Genomic DNA, 27628 nt, shown 5'->3' on the forward strand with positions numbered 1-27628 from the left:
TTGGAAAAGATTCTCATCATTTGGAAAAAAATTATGATGTTTCAGAATCATACAGAAATCATAAAGATCAATTCTGACAATTTTGTGGTGTTTTTCTTTCCTTTTTAAAGTTTGCCAGCTCCAGTCACTATTCATTGTGATATGAATAAAAAAAAGCAAACGAGAACAAAATATTCTTTAATATTCCATAGAAGAACCCCATATTATGCAAAAGAGCAGCAGAACATGTTTTGTGTGGTCGTTTTGGATGACCTGTTTCTTTAAATGGAGTGTCAGGAAGAATGCAATGAAGTTTGAGGTTTCTCGGACACGAAGCAGACTGTTTGCTTGTTACTCTGGGCTGACAGTTCTATTAAGCACAGGACGTCATATCAGGGGAATTCTCTGTGCTCTTTAGAATGACGCATCAGTCCCCGGTGGCCCCGAGCGTCTAATCTCGCACCTGGTCATCCCGATGTCTGTGTTTGCACTTCTTGTCTTCACGCGTTTTAAATCCTCCATGCCAAACACACCCTTATCTCCGGCAGACCTTTCTGAGCTAAGAGTTACAGACAGATGGTAATTCACTTCAGAATGAGCACACACATACACACAGTGCCTCTTTCCATGTCTTTTGACTGTGACCTGTGTGGATGTATGTAATTGCCTCGTGGCAGTGCCCATCATCTTGAACAAACATGAGGGACCCAGGGCCATGTCAGCATCCATCAGCACGGCAAACACGCACACACACACACCTGTGCTTCTCTGCATAAGTGAATGTGACCTTCAGAAATGCAGAGACTTGCCTCAGAGAGTTACAGGAAGTCAGTGCCCATCGCCATCTCTCGTGCCTCATTGATCGCCTAGTGTCGCGCTCACACACACACAAACTCTTTTGGGTTTGATAGTCACCCCGCGCTCACGTCTCATTGACAACACAGACTACTGCGGCAGTTCGGTTGTCATTGCGTTTACGTCACCACTGCTGGTTAATAATATATGCCAGTTTATTGTAGAGTTTGAACAAGATTAAGGGATACTTCACCCTTCATCTCATTCCAAACCTGTGTGACTTTCTTTCTTGTGCAGAAAAGAAAAAAGCAATTTTGAACATTTGTCGGGTTTGTTTTATAGCTCAGGCTCTCATATATGTGTCTATGTGTCTCCTCAGGCTCAGACGCCCAGGTAAGCAGTGAGAGCGTACGCAGCCGAGAGCAGATCCTCCAGACGTTGACCGACCTGTCCAGATCCTTCCAGGACATCGCTGACCGTTGCCTGCTAGTTCTGCATCTAGAGGTCAGGTAGGTCAAACCACTCCATCTCACCAGTGCCTACAGTGATGTTGTTTCCAACCGTATTGCTTCAGCAGATTATAAATAAAGGATATTTTTGTGGTGTTTATTGAAAAGTTAGAAGCTATAGATGTATATTTTTGAGTGAAACGTTCCTTTAAAACTAGTTTTCTGTCATCCCGCACTTAAAGTCAACCCGGCACCCCCTCACGCTTAAGTGCACCGATAGGTCATTCTCTCTGCCCACGCCCTCCCTCCCGCTCGCCCGAATATTCTCTGATATCGTTTAGCTGTGATCCTGTTTGTGATTTGGAAACAATAACTGGCAGCCCCCATGCTACGCGTTATTGACTATTTCCATCAAGCAAATTTCCCCTGACTGTGCTTGAGGGTAAATTAAGCCATCAGAGAAGGTAAGAAGGAGATGGTGTAGGCTTTATGGTTTGGTAGCAGGGCGACTTCGCTTAAAGCTTTTGTAGTGCTGAATGTGAAGGGGGAGGTTTTATTGCAGCGCTGCTGAAGGTAGAACCACGGGAGGCCATTACTGAAACTCTCTTTGTCTTACCTTCACTGTTTGTATCTCTTCTCTCTGTTTATCTACTGTAAGCACCAGGGTTATTATCATTAGTGAAAGCTAATACAACAATTCAAAGAAAATGTTTTGTTTAGGGAAATAATAAAAATACATCATTTCTCAAAAAAAGCTACTTGAAACACTTTTTTAAATGACCCCAAGAGTAAATTGAAACAGTGGAAACAGGTGAGAATAACAGAAAGGATGCTCTGTATTTTTTCAGACCTAAAAAACTGCAAAGAAAACAAGTTCATATTTACTTTCAAGCAATACAACAGTAATATTTGTACAGGTATTTAGGAAAAGTTTTTTGTGATAACAGATTTATTCTTCTTTTCGGTAATTAAAGGGACAGTCCACCCAAAAATGAAAATTCTGTCATCATAAACTCACCCTCGAGTTTTTCCAAATCTATATAAATTTCTTTGTTCTGATGAACACAGAGAAAGAAACTTGAAAGAATGCTTGTAACCAAGCAGTTCTTGGCCACCATTGACTGCCATAATAGAAAAAATTACAATGGCATTCAAAAGTGCCCCAGAACTGTTTGCTGTCCTACATTCTTCAAAATATCTTCTTTTGTGTTCAACAGAACAAAGAAATGTAAATAACTTAAGTAAATAAAAATACAATTTTAATAAATAATTTAGTCAAAACAAAACTGTAAATAAAATTAATAAAATAAAATTAATAATCCTGCTCTTTTACATACAAGAAAAGTGTTGTGGCCATGTGCTGTAAAGTTCCAAAAAGTACAAAACCGCATCATAATACCATTAAAAATACTGCCAAATAAGCATTTATAAAATGTAAACTAAATATATTAATATGATCACATTTTGTTAACTGAATTAAAATATGTAATTAAAAAATATATACTAGAAAACGAGAACCAAGCTAAAACTAGAACATATAAAACCACTAGATAGAACAGTTATGAAGTGAAAGTTGAATTTAATAAAAAGTATAATAAAAAAAATAGAAATAAAAATCTCACTTAAATTAAAACTATGCACTTATACTGAGGTTTATTACCCCATGGACAAATATATATTTTTTAACAAACACAAGTTCACATTACAGTCCATCATTCCAGTTCACTCTCTATAGTCTGAATCTTTCCAGCATCTAGAGTTTATATCAGGACCAATGACATCAAAGTGCCTTCAAAAACAATGCTTATAAAATCTATATTTGCATTTAGATGGGAAGAGTACTACACAATCCAACCAGAATTCAAAATCCTGTATAATCTCCCAATCAAGCAATTCTGAAATCTGTGTTTGTATTTGTCTTGTAAGAATCATCCCCCGCCTGTTGTCTGTACCCCCTCAGAGTCCACTGTTTTCATTATCTGATCCCTCTGGCTAAACAAGGCAACTACGCCATCGTGGCCAATGCAGCCAGCATGGACTACGACCCCCTGGTGGTGAAGTTGAATAAAGACATCAGTGCCATAGAGGAAGTGATGGGAGCCGGCCTGCAACAGCACAAATTCCAGTATATTTTTGAGGGTGAGTGAGCTCCTGCCTTAACAGCATGTTTACGTAAACTCTTTTCTATTCGTTCCCATCCTGACTGTGTCTGTTCTTGCAGGCCTGGGTCACCTGATCTCCTGTATCCTGATAAATGGGGCTCAGTACTTTAAGCGCATCAGTGAGTCGGGCATCAAAAAGATGTGCAGGAACATTTTCGTGCTCCAGCAGAACCTCACCAACATCACAATGTCGCGCGAGGCCGATCTGGATTTCGCCAGGTAGAAATATGTCTGCAGCTTAGCTAGTAGAGCGTGGCGCTTGCAATGAAAAAGTCATTGGTTCAGTTCTTAGGGAACAAATGTCACTAGATTTCAATGCATTAGGGACCATTGAGACGCGTCATGATGAAATAGGAACTTCAATTTTTCTTAACTCTTAACTTATTACTGTGAGGGCATTAAAATCAAATAGATTAATGTGTATTCTGTACAAACAATGATCAATATTGCTGCATTTATTCCCTTGATTATTATAGCGCTGACTTATTGACAATCCCCAATCAATTCTCTCTCTCTTTCTCTCTCTACACATAGCATGAAATAAAATAATGAAGGTTCACTCATGTAACACACACATGCAGCTGTGTGTTGAGTAGTTTTGTTATAGCAGGATTCATTGACAGACATGTAAGCAAGTAAGGATGCTAGTGATGCTAGAGATGGAGAAATGCCCACAAGGAAGAGGGGAATCTTTGGCCGCTCTCCCGTCTGAATGCTTGCTGTGGGCATCTGGGCCAAGGACGCGGTAATAACCATCGATTTGAGTTAACGCCGAACGGCGCAGTGGCCAAACCCAGCGGCATTCTACAGTTGCAGAAGGCTTTGGACGCAGTGCCATCTAGTGATGAGAAACACAGCCATGATGCATTAACACTGCAGAGCTTGATTCTAAATGTGAAGGCTGAAGTGAGAAGTTGGTGTAGTTAAATGAGGGGTGTAGGTTGTGTGGAGAGGACGGGTACCAGAGAAACTAAAACGTTGAAGTTTGAATTAGGAGTAAACAGATTTGCAGATTCCCTCTGAAGGTTTTCATTTTTGATGACCTTGGACCCGATGTTGGTTCCTTTAGCAAAATCACACCGCTTTTACTTTCACTGCAAGCTTGCGCACACACACATACAGTACACATACCATCTGCTCAAAGCCTTAGAGTGAGCCAGACCATGTCCCAGAGTCCTGCAGGTGCTTCAGTAATGTCTAATCAACGTCACCCAAATCTGGCAGGAGACTGCTGTGTGTTTGTGTGTGTGTGTGTGTGTGTGTGTGTGTGTGTGTGTGTGTGTGTGTGTGTGTATTTCAATCCCCGTATTTCTCTAGCCTAGTTCCCTCTCTCTCTCTCTCTCTCTCTCTCTCGCTCTCTCTCTCTCTCTCTCTCTCTCTCTCTGGAAAAGGCTGGATCAATGAGGAAAGGAAATAAGTCAGTTCAGAGACTCTCTCAACTAGTTGACTGATATATGGGGTTCAGAGGTCATGCTGTTGGAAAAGCACCTGTCTAGTGAGGGCATTTGTAAAGGCCGCTGGAAAACCGACATTTAGCCGCCATGTCAAGGTGACGGCCTGGTCTGTTTACACTCTGGCTCCTGTGTGCTCCCGATAACCGCTAAACAAACCCGCAGTTGCACCTGACAGGGCATTTCTCTTTCTGTGTGTGTGTGTGTGATTCCAAGATTATTTTTGTAGCACTGTGTATACACTGGTCCCAAAACGTATACAGACAATGAAATCGCATAAAAAACCCTCATGTTGTTTAATGTGTGTTTATCCCATCCTGTTAGTCAACAAAGCAAATAAACCAATTACTCATGGATAAATGTGCTTATTAAAAATGATTAAAACAAAATATATCTGCAAGTAAATGTTTTTCAAATGTTATTCAATTATTAACCAAATTTAGAATAATAATAAGAATACAAAACAAAATAATAATTTAATCATCAATAATAATGCTAACAATAATGATATAAGGTTATTATTATTGTTGTTGTTAATATAATAAAATAAATATTGTTTATTTTTTAATGTTTGTTTATTCTTAAACAGTAATGTTTTTAAACATGTAAAGCCTTTATTTTGCTTGACATTTTTAGGTTTAGAAATACTTGTTTGGGGTCACTTAACGTGTTTCCTGTGAATAATCGCTTGGAGAGATGCCATGAAAAGTAGCATTCACAAGCACAATCAAACTCCCATCAGACACCAGTTTGTAAAAGCTCATGATCAGCACAGAGCAGCCAACAGCTAGATACATTATATGAGTGTGCAGCGGCCCAGCAACGCTTTCCATAAACCATTTATGAGCCTGTTCCGCTTGCCATCCCATAATTCCTTCCGTCCAGCTGTTTTGTCTTCGGCAGACCAAAGCCAAGCATCCCACGTTAAAACAGACCAGCTGACGACCCGTCTAATCGTCTAGCAGGAGGTAACAGCCGGGAAGGCCGATATGCACTTTTGCACGGAAAGCATTAGCGTATGTTACCGTGGTGACAGGCGTGCGTGTTTATTTTGATGGAGAGGACCGTTTCGGGCATCTTGCCTGCACTTTGTCTCCTCCCAGCCGCTAACTAATGTGTTGTTGAGAATGCGCTGACAAAGGAAGCCCTAATGGCTTTAATATCGTACATGCTGGAAATTGGAGGAAATGAATTGTGCTGATTCCAGTTTTTTTCACCGTCTCCCTTCACGCCAACATACGTCTCCCAGCGTCCTTTGCTGCATGCATCATAAATTTGCTTGGTGCTCTTAGTACTGTTCAGTCTAATTAAAACTTAATGACACTCCGAAAAACACCCACACAAACACACGCACAGGTGCAGGTAACATGTGACGAGTTGCCGTTCTTTATTATCTTCTTATGGGAGAGAAAATTTGAAAGGGAAAGAGAAGGAGGTGGTCTTAAAAGCCACAGAGAGTTAATCAGATTAGCAACTCACCGCTGTTTCGCAAAATGCTTTTTAAATGCGCGTTTAATGAAGTGCGCCATTTCGTGGTCGGCCTGCCGGTCCCAGTTTAACAGCTGGCCAGCTGCCCTCTTTATGTTGACCTCTGTGATCTTTATGGTGAAGTGAGCAGGTGCAAGAAGAAATAGGTGAGCATCTCTACTCCATTGTTCTGCTTGGTGCCCTAATGAGCAGACAGGTCTGGTGAATTAACACCCTGGCACGAGTTACTGGGACACTGTACTGTCAGGCCTGTTATAAATGGCTGTGTGTTTTCAGTGTCAGAGATGAATGGAGGTTAATGGAGCTGGCCCTCTTTCTGTCCTGCAGGTGCACTTGTGCTCAGATTAACACTTTCGGCACAATTTTGTCCTGGGTTTGTGAATCTTGAGTATTAAATCGGTTACACATTGTATGCTGTGATCAGCATTTTAATAATAATGTTAATCTGTTATACCATTAGAGCTCAATATTTGATAAAAAGGGTTCCTCAGAGCAGTGGTTCTCAAACTGGGGGGGGCCACAGATTTTGTGGCATTTTATGAAATACTTAAATGTGTAATACATTTTTTGCAATCAAACATCAGAAAAATAAGCCCACCAACTAAAAGAATTGATGGTCCAGCATTGTATAACTGAATTTGCTTTTGGTTTCATTAAACTTCTTAGTGTAAGATATGATTAGTAGTTAGAAGTCTTTATTTGGGGGGCCGCACAGCAATGCACTCTACACAAAGGGGGTCTTACAACAAAAAAGTTTAAGAACCACTGCTTTAGAGGGCGCATATGGTACGAGAGCATTATTTTCAAGTTAATAGAAGATAACGCGACTTGGTAACAGGTAGGAGATCTGTGAGGTCTGTGTTTTTGTCTTTCATTTAGCTCTTCTTCTCCAGCTAGTGTCTCACTGTGGTTTCCATAGCAACAAACCCCTTTTGGTCTTCCAGAAACTGAGTATAGGCTTACGTTTTTTTTATGTCGCACTGCATTTTTGGCCTGAACATGGCAGTGTTTTGACTTAAATGTTTTACATGTTTATGCAACACGAATCGAAAATATAGAAGTACTTGTCACCTCCACAATGCAAGCGTGTGGGTTGTTGACAGAGTGTTGCAGTTTTCCGAGATGTTCTGAATGGCGTTTGTATTGTAATTGTACGTCTGATCACTTACAGTAACATGACACGTTTAATAAGCCACATCATTTTATGTCCCGAAACAAACAAAAAGGGAGAAGGGATAGTTCACCCACACATGGAAATTCTGTCATCATTTATTGGCCCTCATGTCATTCCAGACCTGTATGACTTACTTTCTTCTGCTGAACACAAAAGATGATCTTTTGAAGAACTCCGGTAACCAAACAACATTGACCCCCATTGACTTCCATTGTTTGGACACAAAACCACCTGGTCATTTCTCAAAATACCTTCTTTTGTGTTCAACAAAAAGAAAGAAAATCATACAGGTTTAGAATGACATGAGGGTAAAAATGAAAGAATTGTATTTCAATAGTGATGCTCGCTTTAGCAAGCACCCAGTAGAAATCACAACCGTAAAGCATCTCAGTATTACACTAGTTTGAGATCTCTCCGAGAACAGTCTGTCTCTGCTTCAACATGTACACCAACTTCATCACGTACAAGCTAAAACTGTCAGGTGTGCCACGGTTTGCTCTGCGCTGAGCACTTTTAAAGTGAGAGATTGTTTAAAATGGGCTCTTCGGCTCATTTAAAGTGCAGCCAGAAGTCTCCGGAAGAAGAGTGTGCCAGCTTGATAGGGGAGTTTAGAGCGAGTGCCACAAACGTTCCTGCTGGCTAAGGTGTTTTCTGTGCGTCTCAGTAATGCAACATGGGAGAGGTGCTTTAGGAGAGAGAGAGAGAGAGAGAGAGAGAGAGAGAGAGAGATTCAGGGCTGTTTGCTCTGATGGGGTCAGAAACTCATTCTGCTCTTCTCACCCCTGTTACAAATGTGCCTCGGCTGCAGAAATGAAAGTTGTAAGCTCTTTGTGCAAGCATGTATACACACTCATGTGCGAGTTGCCTACTTGACCTATATCTTTGAAGTTTAATGTACGTTGCCCCGTCCTGCTGGTCAACAACATATTTCGGTCAAAGAGTCGATGTTAGAAGGGTCTATGATTTATTTGTTGCTTCTTCATTTAAAAAAAATGTCATGTACCGTGTGATGTAACGCACGCTTTTCATTCTGTCTTTCTCTTTTTAGGCAGTACTATGAGATGTTGTATAACCAAGCCGACGAGCTGCTCAACCTGGTGGTTGATCAAGGGGTGAGATACACCGAGCTGGAGTACATCAACGCATTGAGTCTCCTGCATCGCAGCCAGACGGGCGTGGGCGAACAGACCGTGCAAAACGTGCGTCTGCAGCGGCTCAAAGAAATCATCTGCGAGCAGGCCGCCATTAAACAGGCCACTAAGGACAAGAAGATCACAACAGTCTAGACTGAGAGCATCTTCTGTTTGAGTTACTGCCGTTTGTCTGGATCACACATGTGTAGACCAGTGATGACAGCAGCACTTCCTGTTTCAGGAATTTTGAACACTAAACGAACAAAACAGAACATTTAAATCTGAATCAAAATGTTGAACATCTGTTAGACGTAATGTGAAATAAAAAAATTATCATAAAATACTGAAACAGGAAGTGCTTTCAAAATGGTCTATAGCCATGCCGATCAAAAGTGCTTTGTAGATTTGCATCTGAATTACAGTTTTGTTTGTTTCATCTTTTTTATGTGGTTGGTTAGACACATTTCAGAATAGGCAACACACAGCGGACACACAAACACATTCACAGAAGGAGCATTTTCATAACTGAATCCCTCGTCTGGTAGGACCAGGCCACACCTTTCAGAATGAGAGGAAGGATTCTCTCGCTGTGGCTCGGGGACATTTTCTTCTCATTTTCTTTCTTTATCAAACCGCTGCTCTCAATTATATAATCTTCCTTCGCGTCGTCGCCGTGCACGGCCTGAAGCTTGTGCCTGGAATAACAGATGCCAGATTAGAACGGTGGACTTCTATCAGGCTTAAAGAAACGGCGTGCCCCGCTTTTGTTGATTTGTTCTGCTTTTCCAGGAGAGGAAATAGGAATTGCTAAACTCATTTGGCATTTCTTGAAATGTCCCCTCTATTGCTTATTGTCAATTTTGCTGTTTCAAGTATAATTAGTTGTGTGTGTTGTCCATTTGCTGATTCTGTATAAATGGACCATCATTGACTTTGATGGCATTATGACGTAACACCACAATCAAAACATTTTTTGTGGCTCAGTCTATATACAAGTAGAGTTTAGCATCATTCCAACTTTTTCTCTTATTTTTTAAACCACATCTCATTCAAACAAATTAAAAGGAATAGTACTTAACAAGAGAGAAAGAGAAAGCCCTGTCGATAAAGAACTTAGACATAAAGCAGGAAAGCCTCAGCAATCCATTATAATAATTCGACCACCCATAAAAATCAATAATTTCCAAAGAGAGTAACACAGTGACAACATCTCATATTCTCAACACATTAAAATCGTGGAGTTAAAACATTGTTGCATGAATGTTATAGACATGTTACATGAATGAAAAGACAAGAAATTGTCTTTGTGTGTTTAAGTGTCATTACAGGGCTGACTCATATATACTCCTTTTAGCTTTTTCTTTATTTAATAAATCATTTTGATTTGAATGTCAATTAAGACATAACCAAAACGGATTCAGATGAGGTTTGCACAATATCAGATAAACACTATTTCTTGCATTGTTTTTTTTTGTAGGCTACTTTGTTTAGTGTTTAACAACATTTGAGATGTTGATTAAAGGGGTGTACATGCTTGTAAATTACATTTAATTGTGTATAAGCCTTCATTGTCACAATGCTCACACAGATCTGGACTACTGAAGTTGAAATTGCCAATGTAAACATGAAAATAAAATGAATTTAACAAACCAAAAAAACTTTGTTTGATGAGGTTTTCATTGTTTGTACAGGAAACCTTGTGGAAAGGTCAGTTGTAAAATGTACAAACTTTTATTCGAAGAATTTTTTTTGCAGGTCCCTACAAAACATGCAAATGCTAGCAATAGTAACCGATATTATTCTATGTACAGTGTTATAAATATGTAATAGTTAATATGAATTTGTTTGGCATGTATTTCATACCACTTAAATAGAGGATTGTTTCTATTTTAATTAATCCTCTTAAAAGATAATTTAAGAATGCAATAATGAAAATGTAGCTGAATCAAAGTCATCTTTACTGCGCATGTGCATATCGCCCTCCCCGCTTTAGTTTACTGTGGTTGCCAGGTAACCGCAGCGCATTCGTCGCCTGTGTGTGAGGGCTGCCAGCATGTCATTTATAACAAAGTTTGTTTTTCGTTCATCAGAGAAAATAATAGCCATTTTTAGAACAGTAATCCATCGTGACGTTTGTGTTGAGCTGAACATGTAAGCCTCACTTTCTCCATTTGTAAGCGGGGATCTCTGGAGACTGAAGAACGCAGAAGAGCGATGACACTTTCAACGAACACCACAACAATGGAGGTAAAAAACCTTATAACGCTACTGATCATTTACTAGCCACTTCACTTTTTTTGCACTGTTATTAAATAAGCACAAACAAAATTATACAGTGATAGTTTGGCACTGTATGAGTTTAATGCTGAAAGCAACAAAGCGATTTACTTACATTATTCGTTTATGTGAAATGAAGAATGATGGTGAATTAAGGGAGGAGCAGGTATCCAAAGGCCTGTCGAATCTGGGACTGTCAGCGACGGGACTGCAGCACACCTACTTGTGCCTATCTGTGCCGGTGAGTGATGCCAATGAATACATATATTATAGAATGTATTACAATAAAATATAGAGCAGTGGCCAAAAGTGATGTCCTGAAAGCATTTTTATGCAGTATTTCATTTTAATGCTCCCTCACGTCATATTAAACTTTTTTAAAGCATGTTAAACCTAAATATGAGCTTTATGATTCAAAATGGGTGAAATAAATAAAGAGTACTATGACTACAACTTTTCAATAATTCATATTCGGTTGATACATTCATTATATATTTCTATACGTTAATGGAAAAGACAAGTTGGCCACTACTGTTGATATCATCCATGTATATCTGTAGTACATCTATGCAAATTGTACTGTTTTCCATTTAAAGTTCTCCATGTTTATTCAACTGAGCTCAAGGGTGGAATATTACTATATTTTAGGAAGCATTGATATTGTTTACACGTATGAATTTGTTAGAGAGAAACAGAAGTGGCCCCCAAATCAGTTTACATCGCTTTTCTAATGCGTCATACTCTGCTCTGGTTTCAGTTTTACCGGATGACATTTTATTGGCACCTTAACTGAATTTCTTCTTGTGTTTGGCCACAGGGGCGAGACTTGAAAAATGTCTCCACTTTATGCAATTATATCCATCTTCAAAAGCTAGAGCTTCCCTGCAATAAAATAAAAGGTAGGTTTACACCCGCCTAATGTTTGGGTTACAAACAAACTATATGGTGAAATTTAATTTGCTGTCATGTTTCAGATCTACTCAGATTTGTCTTGCACTAATGTAGATATTTGCTCTAATATCCTCTTGTTGAAAATGTTTGCCGGATGTTTTTATTTTCATCGGTGCCCTTCATGGTTGCTTGGTAGTGTGATGAATAATCTCAGCTGTGTGGATGGTTGTCATCCATCTTTCTCCAGCTGTTTCTGCTTAATGTTTTGTGACTGGTAGATTTATCCTGCGTGAGTCACATGCCACACCTCATCATACTGGATGCTTCCCACAACCAACTCACCGATTTCTTTGGGTTCCAGGCACCAAAAAATCTCAAGGTGAATCAGTTCATTACAGAGTCTAATGTGATGATGTGTGAGCTTTATCACATACTGTAACATTAGGTAACTTAATGGGATAGTTCACCCCAAAATGAAAATTCTGTCATCATTTACTCACCCTTGTGTAATTTCAAACATGTGTGACTTTCTTCTGCATAACACAAAAGAAGATATTTTGAAGAATGTTGGTAACAGAAAACTGTCGGTCCCCATTGACTTGCAATGGTTTTGTGTCTAAACAATGGAAGTGAATGGAAAGCAACAGTTTTTATTTACCAACATTCTTGTGTTTGGCAGAAGAAATAAAGTCATATAGGTTCAAAATGACAGAAGGGTGAATTTTGATGACAGAATTATCATTTTGGGGTGAACTATGCTTGTACGAGTTACTATTCTGTATGAGATGTTTTGTTATTATTATCCAATCACATTATTCATTAAAGTTGTGTTGTGAAATGTATTTTTTTGTATTTGAATAAAAATAAACAGTGCACATAAATTTAAGGAAACAATCGATTAAATTAATTGAATAAAGGTTGTTATTACAACCTAATGTGATCAAATATCATGGCATTTCTAAAATCGAAGGTTTGCTAATGTTTAACATTCGTGTGCTATGGTGTTTTTGTTTGTTTGTTTGTTTGTTTTTATACAGGAAGTCAATTTCTCACACAACCAGATGTCAGTAATGAAGGATCTCTCGGAGTATTCGTCTTTGACCAAGCTCATTCTTGACCGTATCCTTCTGAATACTGCAAAGAGAGTTTGGCTGAACTAAACACGTAACTTCATTCACAGTTTATTTACTTTAGTAACATATTTCAGAGGCTGTTTAACAAGAGTTTTTAGGTATTAGGAATTCATTGGCCTAGGAAATGTTGGTGTTACATGCCAGAATGAAGCCAGGTTATACAAATAAGATATTGATGATGTCATCTAAAAAGAAAAACATTTGGAAAAATGAATAATTTGTTCACAATAATACAAGCCATCTTTATTTAGAAATCTGGTCTTATGTTGAATTTTAGCCATTGGTTTTTTAGAAGCAGGTGAACTCAACTTTCTTTGACCATGCCTCACTGGTCAGATAACTCATTTAGTGCTATCAGGGGGCTCGAAAAGTGTGAAAGGCTCTCTCACCTCAGCCTGGCCCATAACAGCATCTCACGCATTAGGGGTCTGGACCATCTGCCCCTCAGAGAGCTCCGCCTGGTACCATCAGCCCTCTAAAACACACACACACACACGATTAACCACACAAATTTATAACATCGACACACATTTAACGCAGCTAATTTATTCCTGCTGCAGATTAATGATAAGTGCGTAGAGGTACAGTATAAAATATGAGGTTGTATCATGAAATACTTGTTAAGAAAAGGTCTGTAGATTAATGAATGTGTGTTTTGAAGTGGCAAATTAACAGTGTGAGTCGATGGAGGAAATGTATATTCATGTTTACGTCTGTTTGGAGAAATATGTCACACTCGATGTGACGAGGCGATAAACGAATGTAATCTTGTCATGCCAAGTTGATATATCTGAACGTGTGGGATGCTAGTCTTCTCTTCCCATAAAGTGTTTACGAGTCTCTGTTGGGTTAATTAACTTCAAGACTTCTCAAATCCTGCTGACATATTTTTCCGTTTAGTGTTCGTTTCCCCATCACCTGTCGTCCTCATCCAGGTTATGTTTTTGTGTCATCAGATTTAGAAAGGTATAACCACGGTCACTGTCTGTGATCGTGTGGGCAACAGCACCGCCTCTTGTTTTGCCACGTCCCCCCTACTGTTTGATGCCCCTGACAGTTGTGCGTTTTTCCAACGGCGTATCTCCCTGACTGAGGATTTTTGGCTGTGCATGATTAAACTCCAACCCTTTCAGAAAATCTAACAAAGCCTGGTGTTGATGCCCGCCATATGGCTGGCCAGCGTGCCACCAGACCTTTGCCACTCGGCTGAAGGATATTTATGCTGTCCTTTATCAAAGAGATTCTTCATCATCAGCAGCCCTGTTGTGTCCTTTGGTGTCCGTGTCCCCCCGAGGCCGAGCTGCTGGCGTGAGAGAGCCTGGACCTCGTTCAAAAATAACACACACGCAGCAGTATATATACTCATACGCACCCTCCGCGTGCTGAACCTGTCTGCCCCCCAGTTGCTTTGAGACCCCGAACAGCGTGCTCCTGTCAGCCTGCTCCTCTCACACCCATCACACTTTGGATCTGGAGCTTCCAGAGCCCCTTGTGGTCAACGCCCCCCGCTGTTCTGCTCCAGGCGTGGGGTATTGTAAGGCCAGGGCTCTAGATGATGGACCGATGCTGTCTTTCTAGGGCAGGAGATTCATTGGGGTGTACGGAGAGACACAGATTCATTATTATGTGTTTTCAATCTTACCAGCTGTTCACCTGTCAGTCCCTACCCATCAAATTTGTGTTATCTGAGGTCGCCTGTCAATCACGCAAGTTACATGTCCGTGCAGAATGGCATGAGAGACTTTTTAGTTACTTTCTTGAAGTCATTGAAATGATAATTGTGTGTGTGTGTGTGTGTGTGTGTTAAGAGCGGAAATGCGATACAAAAGATTGAGAATCTCCAGACGCTCCGGAAGCTCCAGGTTCTAGACTTGTCCTGTAACCGCATTCAAAGCCTCTCAGGTCTACAGAAACTCTATCTCCTGGGAACCGCCAACCTTGAGAGCAATCTGGTAAAGGATTTGCTACAACCCTATCTTACTGTATTATGCAAATGGTATCTAATAAACAGTATAACAAAGGGCTAACAGAAATAAAAGGTATGACCAGGTAAAACCGGAAAGATAGTCTGTGGAAATTGCAATAAAAACATGACTCTTGGTGGATTCCTTCTCATGATAATCTCAGACAGTATAGATACTGTATTTAAAGGGATAGTTCAACCAAAAATAAAAAAATCTGTCATCATTTACTTACCCTCATGTTATTTTAAACCTGTGTGACTTTCTCTTTTCCGCAGAAAACAAAACAAGATATTTTAAAGAAAGTTGGTAACCAAACAGCGCCGGCACCCATTCACTTCTATTGTATGGACACAAAACCAATGCAAGTCAATGGGTGCCGATTAACAACATTCTTCAAAATATCTTATTTTGTGTTTTGCAGAAACAAGAAAGTCATACAGGCTTGAAATGAGAAGAGGGTGAGTAAATGATGACAGAATTTTCATTTTTCTGTGAACTTTCACTTTAATTAAAAAAATTCAACTTTTTGCCAAATCATATTTTTATTATGCTGCAAGTTCAGTTTTATTTCAAACTTTATACATCTTTTGTACAGTCTTGGGAAAAAAAGAGAAATACTGTATGGCAGAAATCTGTAGTTACTACATTGGTTTGGTCAGTAAAATGTTTTAGGGGCGGGGCTAAGCAAATGACTTATTTCTCTTCGTGCCTGTTGTAAATCCTCTTTTTGTGTATGATGCATATCAGATCAGCGAGATAAATGAGGCCTCACATTTGCATGACCTGAAACTGTTGAGAGACCTGAATCTTCTCAAAAACCCAGTCCAGGTAAGGCCACATCAGTATACTCTACATCAAACCCGGGCCTGTTGTCATCACTTTATATTTTCTTTATTGCCATTTGCTTTCTTACAGGACCAAGATGACTACAGATTGGCTGTGATCTTCCTTCTTCAGCATATCACGCTTCTGGACCAACAGACAGTAACAGCGGAAGAGAAGGTTGTAGTCAATCATCTGACAATAATTGATCAAATGAAAATTGTACACAGAAAAAGATTTTGTACTGGAATGTGTTTGAAAATAACGCATGTTAGTGATTCAGTACTTATGGCTGTGTGTAAGTACATCACATTGATGTTGTCTTTCCTTTTTAGGTGTCTTCTGTGAACAAGTATGACCCTCCTCTGGAGGTGATAGCAGCAAGAGATCACATGACCAACTTGCTGTACCAGCTCATGCAACCGCAAGTTATATTTGACAGGTGTGACTTTTAGTTTCGCTTTCCAATTCATCTTATTGGAAGGTTTGGTCCACAACCCTGTTGAAAAAAACAGCATATGCTGGTTTGGTATGTTTTGATGCTGGTTTTTGCTGGTTTAAGCTGGTCCTTGGCTGGTTTAAGCTGGTCAAACCAGCATCAAAACATACCTTACCCAGCATATGCTGTTTTTTTTCAACAGGGAAAGGCCATTTTCCTCTGGCGTAAAGCCTTTCAAACCGCTCATTGTTCTCAGTTCTGAATTAATCTTATTTTAGAACTGAACAGTGAGTCTTCATTTACAATAAAGTCAAGCAGTAGCTTATAAACTCCGACAGTATTGACTAACCTGTATTTTTGCATGTCCTTCTGTTAAATTCAAGTACTTTGCCGAGCATGGATACTCCCTACCCCATGTTGGTTCTCACTGGTCCACAGGCTTGTGGGAAAAGAGAACTTGCTCATAAGCTGTGTCAGCAATTCAGTGAATATTTTGCCTATGGGTAAGTGTTTGCTTAAAGTGCGTTGTTAATTTTCTATCTCATAATTTTTGAACAAATTGCACATTGTTATTAGTATTTGCACTGTAAATAATGATTTAAAATGACTTTATTGTCTATTAACTTGTAGTGCCTGCCACACCACCAGGGGGCCCTATTATGGTGAAGAAGATGGTTTAGACTATCACTTTGTCACCGAGGACGAATTTCAAACTATGATTCAAATGGTAATTTTCTCTTCAAACCATTTTTAAACAGTACACAGTTTCATCATTTCATGACTGCTAAGATCTGCTGGTGGCACTTATGAAAGCAGACATGAATCCAAAGTATTTTACTCAGATCAGATCAACTCAACACCAACACGCCAAACAGTATTTAAGTCATGTGACATAGTTCTGTGCCCATTCATCCGTAGAAACGCATGTCAAATATTTGATGGGAGCAAAGAATTTACCCAATGCCCCTCAGGTGCTTTTCAGACAGTGCATGTCTAGTTTCACTCCCGAGTGTTGGACTGTACAAGTCCAGTGTTAGTGATTGATAGATGCTTTTGATGTGTGATTATAACCGTATGCCTCCGGCGCAGAGACGAGACTGAGTTAAGGTTTACAGACTAACCTTTCTTACCTTTATCACAGTAACGCAGATGTGTGCCGGCATTTCTCTGCTTGCACCCTTCACAAAGATTGTGGTTAAGTACCAACGTTTTAAAACCAACCTAACTAAAAACTACGTCGATCAGAAGAGGATGTCGTTTAGGTTTGTTTCATTGTTGAAATAGTTTTTTTTTGAGAAAAACTTTGACAGGAAGAGACCGCAGCATCACGCTGGGTGATAAATAGCATTACAGAGGCTAAATGGACCCAGGTGCTGTAGGACACAGGGGTCAAAGGTTCGCTTGTGAGCAGCGGTCTAAAGAACAATATTCCCCGGCGCTCGAAAGGTGAAAAGTTCGGGTCACGGCTAAGAGCGTTGCTTTGCAATGAATCTAAACTCAACACCATGAACGTTTATGACGCTCCCCAATCAAAAGATCGACTTTGGTTAAACTTTCATCATGTTCATCCCTGACATGATTTCCTTTCAGTTGTATCTTTTACTCTCTCAGGGTAAGTTTGTCCAGACGATGCAATACGGAGGTCATTGGTACGGTCTGTCTCGGGAGTCTATCGAGCGTGTGGCTCGCGAGGGTCTGGCCTGCTGTATACATATGGAACTAGAGGTACGGCATTAAGAAAACATGTTCCACTATGTTAAGAAAAATTGACCAGCCATAAAACACCGCAGAATGGGTCAAGGGGTTAATTGCAGGGTTTAATGGATGTTTTGTGTGTTTGTTGCAACACTAGGGAGTGTATAGCTTGAAGAACTCATATTTTGAGCCACGGTACGTCCTGCTGATCCCAACTGCTGTTGAAAATTATGTATGCTGTTTGAAAGCCAGAGGATTCTACAGTAACGCTCAGATGGAAACGGCCGTGTCTCGCATCGATTCGTACGCCAAGATCAACAGAGAAAAGCCGGGCTTTTTCGATAACGTCATCTCATGTGGTAACAAACATTTATTAACGCTTTGAGACCAATAACACTTCTGCATTAAAGGGATAGCTCACCCAAAAATGAAAATTCTAATTTACAGTCTTTCTTTTTTCAAGCGCTAATTTCAAAAATGGTAGCACGACTTTCTCAAAGATCTATTAGGTTCGTTCTAATGGAAACTTGGTTGCTCCCTCAGTTGACCTCCTTTCTACATGCCGTGATTTGTTTTTCGCTTCATTGTGTTTCTAAGACGATCGTAATGAGGCTTACGTGACTCTAAAGCAGTTGGTAAAGGAGTACCTTGGTCTCGAGGAGCCGGGAGGAGTTTCAAGCTCAATCACACCTGACAACACCTCTTCTAGTAAGCGGTGTATATTTTTGTCCATTTCGTTGAGAAAGGAATTCTGCGGATGGCTTCCAAGCAACTGTACATGTATTTAAAGCCTCAAAATTGTGATTTTATCGGGTCATTAACTGAAGTCAGTTCTGTCTACGGGACACTTATAGTGGATTATAAGCGATATAGTTGTAATTAGTTGTACCTGGTGTGAAGCTGTGACATTTCACTGCTGCAGCCACAGCAGACATCTGTTCACGATGGCCGAGTGCCCTGATGATACCTCTGTCGTAGACTCAACAGGTAAGTTACTGGCAGCCAACACGGAGAACGCTGACCTCACGGACTCCTACAGCAAGAACTACCAAAACAAAATCCAGGCCAGGATGACCCCTCAACGGACCCCAGCCGTAAGTGAGAGAGCGCTATTGCTTTTGCTGCGGCGTAATCCCATTCGGTTGAACCACAGGGTCACATACTGTAGCTATTGTAGGATAGGGCTAGTTTTTATGTGTTTTTTACATTTGGGTCAGGGTTATGAATACCACATACGTCACAGATTCGTCTGTCTAAAATATTTTTGTAAACCCTGTAGGAAACGACTTCCTCTCATAGACGCGAGCAGCTGATTCGAGAGGCTCTGAATGGGAAGAGTCCTGGTGCTTATGCCGAGCTCTTTCAAAGGTAAGAGAGTTTTCTGATTTAGTATGTAAATGTAGTTGTTTTAAAAAATGTTCTTTAGCAAAACGCCACCACAGCCCAGCGTGCGCATTAATGACATATTCTTTATGCATTTGTGAGTGTTTATTTTTGCGTCACAGGAGTGCACCAACCGCTCCATCATCATTAGCCTCTCATTCCCGGCCAACGGCAGGTCCTTCCTCCACCCCGATGCGTCCAGTTGGCCTCGGTGGTCCTGAACTCGATGAGCACAGCAGGTATGCCACACACACCTTGACATTTTCACCCCTACCCTCTGACCCCAGCACACCACCCCGATTAACCTTCTCCCAAATCCTCACCATCTCTACATCCCAAGACATGTTTCATCCCGTAGCCCCTTCCTTTTTATTTATAACCTCTGTCTCCATTTTACACACATCCAGGCTCGAATATCAAACTTTATATCCCCGGCTCAAAGTTAAAGCATTCAGACCTGCCCCGGGCCGCGTGGAAGATGTATGTGTTAGAGCACGTAAAATGCAGATTTATGATGATCGGTGCTGTTGCCTCTACCGCGTGTGAGCTCGGGGACTCTAAACAGGCAAGGAAATACAAGACTGCTCCTGTGAAATATGCATGTCCCCGAGATATTTAAATACACTGTAATTTAGCTCATTAAGAGAAATCCATCGAGACGTACAAAAGACAGCCCGCGTAGCATACTGGCATTTGCTTATTAGATAGGAAACATTTATACAGCTAATACGCTAGTTCAAATTGTGTTAAGCATGGCTTTTTGTTTATTCTCCGCCCGCAAAACGGAATGTGCAGTTTTTACGATCTAGTTATGAATTCTACTGCAGACTTTATGAAAACGATTGAAATGCAAGCGGTGGAATCAGGGGATGTGTGTAAAGAGACCACTGCCAGCTCTGTAAAAACAAAATGCCATCATTCCGATGCCAATCACACGTGTTTGTAATGAACGACTTGAGACTTGCGTTAATTCAGCGCTGATGTGTGTGTGTTTTAACGGAAGCCTATAGAGAGTGAGTAATTTCCATCTTATAACTGTTGTTCTTTGGATTTCCCTTCAAGCAAAACAGAGGATTGTGGGAAAACCTTTATTGCTTTTGATATGTCAAAATAATGAGAGCACCGATGGGACCACCTTTTTATTTCTCTCTCATCCACTCTGCACGTTTATCTTTCATTTCATGCGTCTTTTCCACCACTTTCTAACAGTTCAGAAGAATCCCGTGCCAGTTCTGGCCTGTCCATGAGAAGCTCGGCAGGCGTGCATTCAGCGGAAAGCCTAGCCAGGGGATCAGACGTTGGGTCAGGGCTCAACATAGAGCCTTTGGATATGTCTATGTTGGGGCAGGAGCGAGACTCCAAAGGTGAGGAGCTGGTGGCAATAACAGATCACAGATTAGTTTTTATAGTCTGTTTTAGATTCACAGCAGATATTTGAAGTTTCATAATATGTTATTCATTTGCAGGTCGCATGGATTCACGTCTAACTCCCGATGCGCCTCGCCTAGGCTCCGAGCGCATCTCTCCGACCCTGCCCTCCTCTCCGGGCCGCCCAGGCACCAACACCAAACCGGTCCTGCCTCCCATCCCATCTGGACGTAAGACCAATGATTCTGGCTCAAAACTGTGACAGATAGAGTAGAAAGGTAGAGAGAGGTGAAGATAAACATATTTGAGTTGTTGGATATCATTAAATGTTGTATCTATCCAGTTAGCCAGTTTAGCATTTAAGTCGAGTTTAATTATTTAATTTGAAGTTAATTTTAACACTAATTTAGTATATGATAATGCAAAGGACAGTCAGTGCTGTGATGCAAAGCCATAGTCATGCCGTTGGAAAATTTGAGATTCTAATCCCTCTGTGGGACAAGATGGCATTGTTGTCGTTTACAAACTATAGTAAAAGCATATATATCCTGGTCAATCACTGCGATGAAATATTTTTCTATAAAGACTGCTAAACTGTAGAATAGCTGATAAATGTAAATTGTGTATTGTATTTCTCAAATAGAGTCATTGTTAGATGCACAAACCTCTTCCGCTGGCAATCCTGACCATCTTAAAAACGAATGGTTAAAGAGACAGTCCTCTTGAAATGAATGTATTTTATGACTAAATCTGACACTTATGACTAGAATAAATATTTAAAAACACCCATACAGGAAATCTCTTGACACAAGTTGGGTTTCATTTCAATGTTCATTTTTCATCAGTGTAAGGTTGAGGTGATTCTGTGTGTACATACACACACCTGGCCGTCCATCAGCGTCAGTCTCTCTTACCACCAGATGTTGCAGTGATCTCATAATTCAGTTTCAGACAAGATAGTTCATAGGGCTGCGAGAGCTCCTGGGCATGATCTACATACAGTATACAGTCTTTTCACCTTACTGACTTCTATACTCTCTGCTAATGCTTCATTATATACTCATCTATTTTGAAAAACTGGGAATGCTGCGCAATGTGAGATTATTAGTCAATTACGGTGACAGTGTTTATCAAGACCGTTGATGAGGTTTCACATATTATAGTGGGGTTTTTTTCACACACCTGATAGCAGTCCTAAAACCTTTTGCTTCTCTCCTTTCATCTTTGCACATATACACAATAGCATTCGCACAGAAAACCACTCTCATATCTCATTGCATTATCCAGAGCAGGACTGGGAGAAAAAGAACCTAATATGAATCATGTTTTTCACCCAGAGACTAAGAGAGAGGCTAAATCAAAGTAGAGCTGTTGTTGTTCTGCGTGGCTTTGGTCTGTAAGTGCAGATAGATATATTTTTGATAGCTCAGGCCTGCAGGGGTCACAGTAAATACCAGTATCTGCTATGGATAGTTTACGTAGGTAGAATGGTATGTACTGTAGTATGATGTATGTTTACTTTGGTCATTGAATAGAATGCAGAGGATTGCTAATGAAAATTATTGCAAATCAGTGAAAGATTTTTTTCTATGAAGGATCAGTAACGTAATTTAATAGCAGCACTTACTAGTACTTTGAATAGAAATGTCCGATTACAGACTTCATTAATGTACATATATTTAGAAAAATTGCGGTAATACCATTTATTCTGTGTCTTCTTTATTTTTCATAATTATATCTCTTTACTAAAGCAACTATTGCTTAAATGTAGCTGTTTTGCAACAATGTAAAATTGAAATTATATATAAAATTTGATTGAATAAAATTGTATGTGTCCGTAAACGTTTCTTGCGCAGGAAAGTAACATAGATTATAGATATATGTCAGTTGGGTGGGATGTTTAAAAGAGTATCTATAAAAAGTTTATAGTTTTACAGTTTAAATGTAAATGTAAACATAAGGCTGAATAATAACCATTTTTAATATTTTTTTGTATTATATAGTATTTAATTATAGTTATTTTAGCAAGTCTGCTAAATACAAACATGATATGATGGTGTAAATAAATCAGTGTGAACTCGCAATAGGTTTTGTACTAGCGGCGCTTTGTGTATCCCCCCTCTTTTTTAACTTTGACTTTTTTGCTTAATGAAGGAGCATTACCTTTCACAACACAAATCCAAGTAATGTTTGACTGGTTTTAATTTGATACAAATACATGTAATAAAGTGAGACTGATGCTTTTGGAACACAATAAAAGTTTCGTGCATGTAAAGTGAATCAGCTGTAAACCTAAAGAATCAAAAATTCTTTAAAAGATTGATGATATAGATTTATAATCAAGGAGCAATGCTCCAAAGTGGTACTCTTGCAGGATTAAGGGCAACGTGTAATTACATATACAAATACAAAATTCTGTTATTCGACCTTGCTTGGCAGGCTGTTGTGTTGAGTCAACATTTAATCTTAAAAGGTATAGTTAGCTTTACCTCTGAGAATTCATGGGCGCTTCTGCTTGGAATCCATGCAGCTCTGCTGTTGTAACCAAGGCAACTGGCTCTCTGCAATGCACCTTCTGTTTGCTTATTTGGAGACAGCAAGCCTGAAGCCACTGACTTCATGTGCCAACAGCAGCACCACATTCATTTTCCCTCATGCTGTTGGAATAAGATTTCTTATACTTTTAACGAGGGAATACTCTCTCTTTACCGCTGTCAGCCATTATGATATTGTCTCATCATGAAACGCTCTGATAATTCTAACACGCCATGTTTCTGTAGCATCCACTGAACGTTTTGTTTATGGTTGATCCGCCTCTTAATAATGAAACACTTAAATTACTTTAACAGTGGCATTCAATCCCATTTGCTCTGCATGGCGAATCAGAACAAAGAAGCCGTCAGGTGAAGTTAAATGTTTCTCTCTCCGCCTCTATCTCTCATTCACTCTACCCATCTATCTTTGCATGTGTCCCATGCGCTAACCCACTCCAGATCTCATGCGGAGCAGGACGCCAGCTGGCTGAAGTTTTTTCCTTCATCTTGGTCAAAGGCTTTACCATGGGTCATAAAGGTACTGCCGGTTTTTTAAAAGCGCCATTTCATATCTGCTGCAGAGCGTCTCTGTGGATGTTATCAGATGTGTTTAACAGGTTTATTTATCACCTTTGATGCCGCAGCCAAAGATTCTGCTTCTCTCCTCTCTGTGTCCTCTAAACCCAAGTAAACGTGGAATCGGGAATTCTTGGCGTGTCTAGCCAGATCCTCCGGTATGGATTTAAGATGAGTGGCTGATTCTTCAGATCACATGGACATGTGTAAATTATACTGTGAATTTAGGGCTGTCGCGATAAACCGACGATAAATATCACGTGATTTTTGCACAGCTTTTGAGTGAAGTACGGGAAAATGCTGCTGCATCCGAAAGCCAGAGGGCGCTCTCGTGCGGAAACTCCAAATACGCACTGCAGAAGAAGACCATAACATGTACTAGAATCTAGGAAATGCCTATGGACATTGTATTATCACTGTTACTCAAGTCTCATCAGGTGTTTTTATGATAATAAAGTATATTTATAATGATCATGTTTGACGGGTGTTGATTTTTCAAATGCACATTATAAGCGACTCGAACTCGCACTGCTTTTAGATCGAGCAGCATTTCCTACTGATCCCAGAGCCGTGCTTCACGGACAAGATACGCACAAAAAAAATCGACACATTGCATATCGCAGCCACCTTGATTTCAATAGGATTTGGTGGTATCGCGATAAATTATCGTGCAGCCCCACTGTGAATACAGTTAGAGTAGAACAAGATGGAGCAATGGAAATGTATTATTTTGAAGACCAAGATTAAAAGTTGAAAAGATAAAATGTATAGCTTTGGTAAATGTCTCAGTGACATACTGTATGTGTGAAAACATGTCCAACTGCTGGTACGTCCTATATAGTCTAAATGGAGGTGAAGTCACAGCTAGGGTCCAATAAAGTTTTTTATGGGTTTATAATATATTATTATTGTTAATGAGTGGTATTAGTATTATTAATAATAATACCCCTAATAACAACAATAATAATAATAATAATAGTAAAACATATCCATATTAATTAAAATAACAGCAATAATTATAATGATGATGGAATATTTTATCGTTATTATTATTACTAGTACTACTACTACTACTATTATTACGGAAATATTTCTTGTTATTATTATTATTCCTACTGGCCATAAAAATGCAAATATTATTTTCTTGCATATTAGTGACAAATACCTCTAGCAACCTTTGGTATAGATATGAAAATTATAGTTAAATAAATAATCTGAGATGATAAAAGCGCACTTTCAGTCGAACTCTGTAAACTAAATTTGTGTCGCTGTGTTCCCTCCTAGTCTTATGTAATCTCTCACACATCCTATGGCCAAAACCCCAGCCAGAATCTACACACTATGAAGGCCAGCTGCAACCCCACAGGGCTTTACTTCTCACAAACCCTGCCTGTGAGCACAGGTTCTGTTCGGGGTGTTCACTCGCACCCTGCAGATATCAAGGGCTTAAGATTCCTCTCCATATGGGCCAGTTTGACACCTTTGTAGCCGACCCTCTGTTTACATTCCTGAAGATAATGATAGTACTAGTTTTCACAGTGATATGGATGTTTATATTTGAGAAAGAGGTGGGGAGATAGTGTTCATGTGGCCTGTAATTAAAGACAAGGAAATATATGATCACCTAAAGTGTCATAGTTATGAGTATCACGCTTCATTCTGAAAGTGGGTATTATGTGCAAGTACTTTATAGCCATAGCAGTATTTACAGTAGTGTCTGCAAATTATATTGTATTATAGTCTATTTAAAAGGGACTTAACTCCAGGCTTTAAAAACATTTAGTACCAAATCCTTAATGGCAAAACAATTAGACTACATTTAGGCATCAAATATACACTTTTATTCAAGTGTATTTATTAAGGGATAGTTTAGCCAGAAATACAAATCCTGTCATCATTTATGCACTCTCATCATGTCATTCCAAACCTATGATCTCTCTTCTGCAGAACATATTCTAATTAGATATTCTAATATTTTAAAATATATTTAAATATATATTCAGATATTTTGAAGAATGTTGGTAACAAAACGTCTTTGGCGCCCATTGACTTCCATTGATCGGACACAAAACCACTGAGACATTTCTCATAATATCTTCTGTTGTGTTCCAGCAGAAAGAATCATATACTGGTTTTGAGCAACATATACAAATAAATAAATTATAGAAAAAATATTTTTGGGTGCTTGTTTAATCATAATGACACACTGAATGTTAGCATTGCAGCATATACAGTCACAGTGTTTTTCTAGTTCTAAACTTTACTTTTGATATTAATCTTAAGTTTCCTTTAATAAGTCCTTCAGACATTCCTCAGTGTCCTTTTCCTGTTCTCATAGCTCCCATGCTCTTCTCCTAAGGACTGGTTAGGCCATCAGTATTCTACTCTAAAGCACACACATTTCTCTTCTACCAATTCCCACCCACCGCAGCTTATTCTATCTAATGATCTAAGGTCCATCCTCTCTCTCTCTCACGTCACCACTTTTCTTGTTCATTGTTTTCCTCATTATTGCATCTCTTCCTGCCAGAATTTATCATTAGATGTTTTGCACTAGCTTCCAGAGCTCCTGACAGATGTGGGAGGTGAAGGCATCGCAGGATCGAGGGGTGGGAGGTGTGCATCTTGCGGTGACCATAGTTGCGTCTCCAAAACCATATGGACACTCAACTTCAGCCACTGAATCTTTTTAAATCATTTTAACAAGGAATCTTACCAACTCTTGTATTTCGTATAATGATTTATAAGTGCACAACACATCACAGCACCTGGTTGAGTTGCATTGCATTTGAATTATTATTATGATGGGGATTTTTTTACTGAAATTTCATGCACAAAAATGTTGCAACTGTGAATGAGTGTGTAAGTGCCTATGTGTACTTATGTAGAAAGAAGACACTGAATTTTGCTTTGGGGTAACATAGGGCTTGTTCCTGCTTGTGGTTAGCAACCCTTCGAGCGAATGTCAGAGATGGCTGCATTCCTGCTCCAATAAATGTGTGCATGCTTTTGATATTCAGTAAAGCATAAATCAGGCCTGGGTTCAAAGACCGGCCTCATTAGACATCTTGCTGTCTGTAGCCCACGGACTGAAGCGTGTGTATTTGTGTGTGGCTATGTGATTTTGTCGTAAATAATTTAGAAACACAGCCAAAGTCATGCACACATACAGTACATGCACACATACAGCAGAGCCGCAGATACAAACATGCAGACACCGAACAGTGGTGCTATTGTGTGAACTGATGTGTTTAACAGAACTGACATACTTTTTCTCCTCTTCAGGTGCTGTCAGTCTAACACTGTGTGTTTGGCCTCCTTTTGACATTCATCAAGTGCAATAGTTTCCTTAGTTCATTGAATACTAAACCAAACTATGTGTTTCTGGAGCAGAGACAAAAGAAGTGCCGTAACCTGCCTGGATTGTGTGCGTGCACTGGAGACTCTTGGTTTTGAATGCTTTTTTATGACCCTATACTGATGGCTGTAGTATTTTATGATCACCCGAGCATAAATAAACAGTCGGCACCACAGAAGGCTTAATTATTTATTCATGAAGTATCATTATCCAGTACATTTTACCTTTGCCATAATTCTCATTTTTTGGTGTCATTTGGAGCCAAAGACAGACCATATTGAAAAATTGTAGTATGGAACGATGGTATTCTTTTCTAAAAAGGGCTTTTATTCTGTATAATTTTTTTAATGTACAGTAGCTGTTAGATAATAAAGGAATTTTAATAAAAAAAAAATTTTATAATACTTTTATTTATTTATTAACCTTTTTTTCTTTTTTTACTCATTATACATTTATTTAATACTAATAAAGGATTTCAAAATAATATAAATAGTATGTATTATTATCAAGTTATTTATATTATTAAGTTTTATTTATTTTATTGTTTGTTTAATTTA

The 27628-nt window shown here is 39.4% G+C and overlaps 2 protein-coding genes across 4 annotated transcripts in view; both read left to right on the top strand.

Annotated features, from left to right (window-relative positions):
- exoc4 (exocyst complex component 4) overlaps window positions 1-10281 on the top strand; it is a 102907-nt gene extending 92626 nt beyond the window's left edge. The window contains exons 15-18 of the mRNA XM_057324160.1: window positions 1154-1283; window positions 3184-3362; window positions 3445-3604; window positions 8547-10281. Of these exons, the coding sequence (XP_057180143.1) occupies window positions 1154-1283; window positions 3184-3362; window positions 3445-3604; window positions 8547-8784 (707 nt within the window). The 3' untranslated portion in view covers window positions 8785-10281. The remainder of the gene's footprint in view (window positions 1-1153; window positions 1284-3183; window positions 3363-3444; window positions 3605-8546) is intronic.
- Window positions 10282-10622: 341 nt separating this feature from the next.
- On the top strand, window positions 10623-27496 carry lrguk (leucine-rich repeats and guanylate kinase domain containing). 3 transcript variants are annotated; one of them, XM_057323438.1, is made up of 22 exons: window positions 10623-10878; window positions 11048-11149; window positions 11726-11807; window positions 12078-12178; window positions 12837-12918; window positions 13269-13393; window positions 14741-14884; window positions 15644-15724; window positions 15812-15898; window positions 16054-16160; window positions 16541-16660; window positions 16788-16884; window positions 17769-17882; window positions 18010-18211; window positions 18450-18560; window positions 18831-18946; window positions 19132-19220; window positions 19358-19474; window positions 20445-20599; window positions 20702-20833; window positions 23597-23675; window positions 23782-24613. In XM_057323438.1, exons 1-21 carry the CDS (start codon window positions 10846-10848, stop codon window positions 23626-23628), a joined length of 2229 nt encoding a protein of 742 aa, XP_057179421.1. In that variant the 5' UTR covers window positions 10623-10845; the 3' UTR covers window positions 23629-23675; window positions 23782-24613. The 3 variants fall into 3 exon arrangements, with proteins under 3 accessions (XP_057179421.1, XP_057179418.1, XP_057179419.1); XM_057323435.1 differs by lacking the exons at window positions 23597-23675; window positions 23782-24613 and adding an exon at window positions 26999-27496; XM_057323436.1 differs by having other exon boundaries at window positions 23597-24613.
- Window positions 27497-27628: the final 132 nt, after the last annotated feature.

Source organism: Triplophysa rosa, linkage group LG24 (genome assembly GCF_024868665.1).
Source record: "Triplophysa rosa linkage group LG24, Trosa_1v2, whole genome shotgun sequence".
NCBI classification, from domain to species: domain Eukaryota; kingdom Metazoa; phylum Chordata; class Actinopteri; order Cypriniformes; family Nemacheilidae; genus Triplophysa; species Triplophysa rosa.

Excerpts from the sequence above, each read along its gene's own strand:
- lrguk (XM_057323435.1), top strand. The coding sequence starts at position 10,846 with ATGACACTTTCAACGAACACCACAACAATGGAG. Across the intron at positions 10,879-11,047 it reads CGAACACCACAACAATGGAG|AATGATGGTGAATTAAGGGA; the intron begins GTAAAAAACCTT and ends TGTGAAATGAAG. Across the intron at positions 18,561-18,830 it reads ACCTGACAACACCTCTTCTA|ACTCAACAGGTAAGTTACTG; the intron begins GTAAGCGGTGTA and ends CCTCTGTCGTAG.